Below are 7394 nucleotides of genomic sequence, written 5' to 3'. Positions count from 1 at the left end.
ATTGGTTTTGCACCAGTTACCCTCAGCATTAATTCCCTTCCACCACTATACTATATCTAAAGTCTGTGCCATCTTAGTAGTGCAGTGCATCAACTAGTCTAAGCTTCAGCAGGAATACCTCCTGTGTCTTTCCCCCCCAAAATCTCCATGGTAGATGGAGATCTCTATCGCTTGCATCTTCTACCATCCTGATTTGGAATGTTTTGAGCTAGTTCATTCACTTGTGTAACTGCTGAATGGAAGTGACTGGTTGCACAGTGATGATAGGACTGGGCAGCTGCCAAATGGCCCTATCCTTGCAATGCCACCAGGAGGTGGAATATCCTCAGGGCCTTTACAACAGCTGAACAGCAGGAAACCACTCGAGCAATAAACGGCAGCAAAGCCTGATGCTAGGTATCCTTTTTAAGGCATGTTAGTTTTACAAACTGCTTTCTCCCAGGTAATTGATGTGGAAACCATAATTAGGGTTCTTGGCTTCTGTGTCCTGTTAGTGGGCAATGGAGGTAAGGCCACTCCTGTGGACAAAACCATGGGCATGGCTGAGTGCTGTCACCAAGGATTAACAACTGCTGTGAAGCAAAGGCTGGTAATCCCACTGCCCTGATGGGAGTTTGGGAAGCTTTGCAAATCATCTGACGTTATTGTGAATTTTTGTCACTGAAAAAATGACAATCTAGTTAAAACACCCAAGTACCTTCCTGAATTATAATGCCCCTGTCACCTTGCAGGAAGGGTCTCTACCCAAAACATCACATGTTCCTTTTCTCCAGAGATGCTGTCTGGCCCGCTGAGTTATTCCAGCATTTTGTGTCTATGGTGGATTGATTTTAGAGTTGGCTTAACGTCAAGAGCCCAGATGGGCTGATTGTAATTAATGCTCCTGGCAACTGCACCATCTATGAGCATGACCATGAATGTTACTGAAGACTCAGAGGTCCCATATCCTTTCTACAATCTCACACCCTATTTTTGTGCTGTAATCTGTTTATTCCCGATAGAGGCTTCTAGTGGTTTCTAATGTCCTGGCTGATAATGACATTGCCTGGCTAATCACAATGTCCTTATCTTACCTGGAGCAGCATGATCCAAGTACTTTTCTTCACAGCTCCTTTGGAACATTGTATTCATCGCGTAATACTTAACTGATAGAGATTGAACAGAAGTATTCTGTCATGACAGCCATTGGAAACCAAATGCCAGAGATTTATTGCTCATCTTCATAGGAATTAAATAATTTTTACATGTCTTTAACAAAATTGCTTTATCACACCAGCCTATTTTTGTGATTTACCCATTTTCAGTGTAAAGGTTCTAAATGCCCAACTCTCACTATTTACTATCACAGTGCATTTCCATAGTTTTGTAACCAGATTTAAAAAAAACAGTATGTAACACTTGTGGTTATGTGCTTTGGTTAATATAAATTGCACAATCAAATTTTAAAATCACTTTCTGAAATTCATTTCTGTGAAGTTGTAGACTATCAGGCATTTGAAGTTAAATAATGTTTTAATTTTGGCACTAACTTTCCTCCCTACAGTGTCATTTAAGCTTGTCTTGGTGCTATCGTGCATGTTTGGCCAGCAGGGATTTTGGAACCAATTTCCATGTTTGAATCCATGCATTATCACATTCAAAGTATTTCAACTAATGTATTATCACCCTTCTTGCATTCTTACACTTTGTTGTGCAACCTGGCACAGAGGAATATTGGCCTTTCATACTGAGCATCAGGACTGCACATTAGTGTAGAAAGTTTTAAATTAGGAAATACACCAGTTCTATTCCTGATCCAGCAGTCTTCATCCTATTGTTGACCAAAAAAAACTATACTACCTCAGTTATAACTAACAGCAGGCTGATCAAGTCTTCAGTGCAGTAACCAGGAAGCTGAATGGAAAATAATTTGCTTTTAAGCAGAGCAAATTTTGCTTTCAAAATGCTGCTTTAGAAATAGATCCTTGAGGGTGGGCTCCCTCACTCATCCTATTTCTGCATAAAGGAAGGGTAAAAGGTGACTAAGTGCTTAAGCAAGTGTTTGTTTGAATGCGCCCCAGGCATGATAGCAGCGTGTAAAGTGATGCGGTTCATTCCCTTTCCGGACCAGCCGTAATTTGCGTGGGTGTTCGCTGTCTTTGGCTCTCATGTGTTGGATATACACCTGTGAAGGAGAAATTGGTCAATACAAATCTGATCAAGTTTTCTGTATCTCTAAACAAGATTAACATTTTGGGTCTAAACTACACTATTGAAATGGTCAAACGGTCTGGGAGTAGATTTATATCAGTTACCCTGGTTGGAGCCTGACTATAACTGTTGAGCAATTATTGTTCATATCTTTTTTATCAGTAAACATTTAGAATAGTAAGTTGGGTGAGAAGAACTCCACAGGTTAGCAAAGTGTCGCTGTAGAGGTAAACTGAATGGGGCACATGGACTGAGCATACAAAATGTTGTTCAGTTTCACAACTTGACTCCAGAGCTGATTCCTTGGACCAGTTTATAGAGGGAATATTGAGCTACTGGAACAGAGTGCAACTTTGTACAGCAGACTGCACCTTACTGAATTTCTTTAGGGGTGAGCTAGACTAGTTTATTTAAACATCACATCAGAATATCACAGTCTGTAAATATGACATTTACCTGGCAAGCCTTGAGGCTCAGTTTGATCTCCACTTGACTGGTCTGTGTTCCTACCCACATGTAAACCTGTAAATATAGATCACAGCAGTGGGATGATTCTCATAGCCTTTATAACTATGGGAGGGTACATAACTAAGTCACATTCTGTCAGTATTCCCTGTTCAACACCAGTATCACTAAACATGTACATAGATCACACATTTACACCTCCCCCAAACACCATATCTTGGAGAAGTGTAGATCAGTGCAGGTCCACCATCGATGGTCTGGCACCTCCTTTAATCCAGAAGTGAAAATTACAAAAGCGCACTTAAAATTCCCCCACAAAAATGTGATGCCTCGGCTTGGTAAAGTGGCCGATCTCGACCTCAGCAGGACGTCCCTAGCTAATCGTTGGGTCAAATTTACCCCGTGTGGCTGGGATTCTGTAATGCTGGTCCAAATGGAGCCAGCAGTTCTGTTCCTGTCGCTGACTTCTGCAGCCAGACTTCCAATCAGTGGGTTGAACTTGATCCCTGTAGCCAAAGCCGACCTGTGAGGCTGATTTTGTGGGCTGGTAACTCAGTCCTCCGGCAGCCTAGGTGGACTGTTCTGGTACATTTAGACTCCTCTTGGAGGTTGTGACTGCTCTTGGTCTGGCAAAATGGATAATTGGGCAAGGCTCTGGAACCAAGATTGGAAACATTTGGTGGTGGTGGTCCTGTATATGATCTCCATAAATTACTACTCACCACATGTAGGGATCAAAATATTGGTTACATGCATGTTCCTTTGGTCTCCTAATCTGAGGAAAGACATTCTTGCCATAGAGGGAGTACAGAGAAGGTTCACCAGACTGATTCCTGGGATGTCAGGACTTTCATATGAAGAAAGATTGGATAGACTCGGCTTGTACTCGCTAGAATTTAGAAGATTGAGGGGGGATCTTATAGAAACTTACAAAATTCTTAAGGGGTTGGACAGGCTAGATGCAGGAAGACTGTTCCCGATGTTGGGGAAGTCAAGGATAAGGGGGAAATCTTTTAGGACCGAGATGAGAAAAATATTTTTCACACAGAGAGTGGTGAATCTCTGGAATTCTCTGCCACAGAAGGTCGTTGAGGCCAGTTCATTGGCTATATTTAAGAGGGAGTTAGATGTGGCCCTTGTTGCTAAAGGGATCAGGGGATATGGAGAGAAGGCAGGTACAGGATACTGAGTTGGATGATCAGCCATGATCATATTGAATGGCGGTGCAGGCTCGAAGGGCCGAATGGCCTACTCCTGCACCTATTTTCTATGTTTCTATGTTAAGGGAGCCATTTCAACCACAAAGATTCATACAGTTGGTTTACAGTTGTGTGCCAACAATTGCACATTGTTTGGTGAGTTATGACTGATGGTTTTAGAAAGCACTATCCCATCTTCATGATCATTAGGACTAACTCAAAGTCACCTTGTGGGAGACTGCAAATTCAACTCAACTCAACATTTCCAAGGCTTATTGTTTAGTTTGATTACTATCTGCCTTTCTCATTCAGCCAGCACTAACCTGTTCTCCATTGTCAAGTAACATGATGTCATCATCTGCAAGGTCATCTTGACAGAAATCAGAACATTTTTCCGATACAGAGAAATAGCCCTTTTCATTGGAGCACCTTAAAAGGAAGGATATAAAGCAATAAATAGCACATCCAATTTACAAACACTGAAAGCAGTTTCTCAGAGATGTTGGAACATCAGACAGAGGCCATGTTAACTAAGCCAGCTTTATACAGGAGCAATCTGTTACCTAAACCAGCTTCAAACAGCAGCAATCTGTTCTACCCCATTGTGCAACTTCAGCAGTGATTTTGTTTCACTCTGTATCCAATTTTATTTTCAAATCAGCTAATGCATTTGCCTCATTATCTTTTCAGACATTGAATTCCAGATCATGGCAACAAATTCATTAATAACACCAACTGCATTTAACATTAAAACACCTCATATTAAGCTCGGAGTCCAGCTGACTTGGCAAAGGATGAAGTTATACCCAATTTCTTGAGTACACTGCACCTGCCTGTTGCATCACTGGGTTCTCTCAGGACTGCTACAGTAAAAGTGTTGGTGAAAATAAGACCTCGGCTCCCATACCTAAAAAGCCTGGAGTGTTTCATATAATCTGCATCTTCGTCGTATTGCTTTTCTCCACCTATTCCAACCCAGAAGAAATTCTCTGGCTCCTCTCCTTCATTGATTACCTAAAATAAAACAGATAAGAATTTAAAGCTAGAGGAACTCAGGAGGTCAAAGTAGCATCTGTGGAAATTAAATGGCAAGGTCCATGCTTGTTAATACACCCACTGCATTGACTTCCTTGGCAGCAACAGAACACGAGAATGAACTCAGAAAAATCATGCAGATGTGAAACGGGCATGGCCATCTAAATCCATCTTTCCTTGTTTAGGGGATCACACAATTATAAAATGTATCCCAAACATGATGCAAAAAAGAGTGGATTTTCTGTTTTTGTTAAATTATATGTCTATCATTCAGGTTATTCATCATTGCCAAATAGCAAACTCTCCTAAGGCATCAAGAGAGAGCTAGACAGGGCTCTTAATGATAGCGGAGTCAGGGGAGAAGGCAGGAACAGGGTACTGATTGGGGATGATCACCCATGATCACATTGAATGGCAGTGCTGGCTCGAAGGACAGAATGACCTACTCCTTGCACCTATTGTCTATCAGGAAAGGATTATGACTAGGAAAATATTAAAGGTAGCTTTGTCAGCCACCCAGCTTCAGGAGAGCCGCAAGATGGACTCATTGCACACACCAACCAACCTTCCACCAACACAATTAAAAGCGATGGGAGGTGATTGCTTTTTGGTTCCAGCTTCAATACATAGCAACTTTAACAATGCCACAATCAAAGTATTTTTTTCAAATAGGAAACAGAGAGCAAAGTGATCATTTTGGAGAATCAGTCACCTGTTTGCTGTACGTCTCATCAAACATATTATTCATGATATCTTCAGCAAGTTTGGCTTCATCCGGGTCTGCTGCACGTCCAACCCAGGTGTAAACAATACCTTGGTTATCAATACTCTCAAAGGGAACCTGAGGAAATCACACAGACATTAATTTGTACAGGTGAATTCTTCACTACTGATACTTGAACATAAGTTACTATTCACATGGTCTGTGAGGTGATCAGGAGCAAGTACTCGGACAGATTTCCACACACCCTGGAGAAGGATGACAAACTAGAGACAGCTCACTCAGTGCAGCCCAGGATTGTACACACTTCAGCTATGTGACCAACACTAAATAGAGGAACAAGGCTGCTTATGATTTGTACCCTCATGTGATATAATATTATTCAATAAGGCGGCAGGACACTTACACATTGCCTGCTTGTATGCAGGACACAAGGGAGCGGGCTCAATTAAATTTAGCAACAATTTTCAAACATTACCTTAAGGATGTAACAGAACTCCGAGTTCAACATACTAGAATCTGTGCTGATCTGGATACACCTAGAAACAACAAATATATATTAATTAGAACAAAATAGGTTTCTCCCATACCCATTTCACATAATTACTATTAAAGTCAAGAGGGTTGGTGAACCAGAACTACTGGTGATCATTTCAAGGATGCAACAAATGAGCTCAACGTGGAATCTCGAAGAAAACCATGCAATAATAGCAGCATTTGGAATGTGACGTGCAAGAGAGGAGCTAGATTAGCACATAATGGAGAGAGGGCAAAAGAATAGACTGCAGGGTGTGATGGACGAAGCACCAGCAGAGCATAAACACCAACATGGAGCTGCTGGGTGAATGATCTGCTTCTATACTTTAATTATTTTGTAAAGATACACCACTGGTCCCAAGCTTGCATTCCGGTCAATCAGAAGATCAATGAGGGATGCAATCCACCATAGGATCAGAAGGCTTTGTGTCAGAAAGCAGAGAGAAACAAGTGAAAGAGGGAGAGAAAAAAAATATATAGGGGAGCAGCTACATGGGAACCTGCGGGGTTCATCCTGCATCCGCTTCAAAGACACACATAAAGAGAGAGCTAGTATTGCTTCAAGAGAGTTAGATTTAGCTCTTAGGGCTTAGGGAATCCAGGGATATGGGGGGAAAAAGCCAGAACAGGGTACTGATATTGGATGATCAGCCATGATTACATTGAATGGCGGTGCTGGCTAGAAGGGCCGAATAGTCTACTCCTGCACCTATTGTTGATCATCATGTTAATTCCATGATGATAGTTCACCACACCATGTCAGTATAACCAGTATCCAGCGACAACCATGTCCCAAAAGTAAAGAAATAACTTGGAACGAGATCTGTCACCCCCCCTTCTTCCTAGCAGAGTTGGTGCATGTTGCGAGAAGGAAGTGGGGAAAAGGGACAAACAAGTCTAACCTGGAGCAGAGGGCACTACCGTTTGTGCGAATGTGATAGAGGCTGGGCTGTAGACCATTCTCTGGCGTCTTCTTTTTTCCTTTGTGAATAATGAATTTCCTTTTGAAGTGAGATAGAAACTTCAGGTTCTCTTGCTGTTGGGTCATCCGCACCACCTGACACAAAAAACACAGAAATCCTTTGTGCAAACTTTATCTAATTCTATATTCTGATTCCTATTGCCCCGCTAAATTAGTTTAACCCTGTCCCAACAGTAAAAAGAACCTGCCTCATCTTCCTGAGATGCAGCCAATGCTGCAGGAATCTAAAGTCCTCCTTTCTAAACCATCCCTTTACTCACACAGT

At 41.8% G+C, this 7394-nt stretch overlaps 1 protein-coding gene across 1 annotated transcript in view; it reads right to left on the bottom strand.

The window, feature by feature from the left end:
* Positions 1-1185: 1185 nt before the first annotated feature.
* flii (FLII actin remodeling protein) overlaps positions 1186-7394 on the bottom strand; it is a 44005-nt gene continuing 37796 nt past the window's right edge. The window contains exons 24-30 of the mRNA XM_033040944.1: positions 7050-7204; positions 6089-6149; positions 5602-5730; positions 4762-4868; positions 4178-4283; positions 2647-2712; positions 1186-2164 (exon numbers count right to left, since the gene is read on the bottom strand). Coding sequence (XP_032896835.1) covers positions 2030-2164; positions 2647-2712; positions 4178-4283; positions 4762-4868; positions 5602-5730; positions 6089-6149; positions 7050-7204 — 759 coding nt within the window. The 3' untranslated portion in view covers positions 1186-2029. The remainder of the gene's footprint in view (positions 2165-2646; positions 2713-4177; positions 4284-4761; positions 4869-5601; positions 5731-6088; positions 6150-7049; positions 7205-7394) is intronic.

The sequence above is a fragment of the Amblyraja radiata genome, chromosome 22 (genome assembly GCF_010909765.2).
Source record: "Amblyraja radiata isolate CabotCenter1 chromosome 22, sAmbRad1.1.pri, whole genome shotgun sequence".
NCBI lineage: Eukaryota > Metazoa > Chordata > Chondrichthyes > Rajiformes > Rajidae > Amblyraja > Amblyraja radiata.
This window is presented reverse-complemented; position numbering and strand designations above follow the sequence as displayed.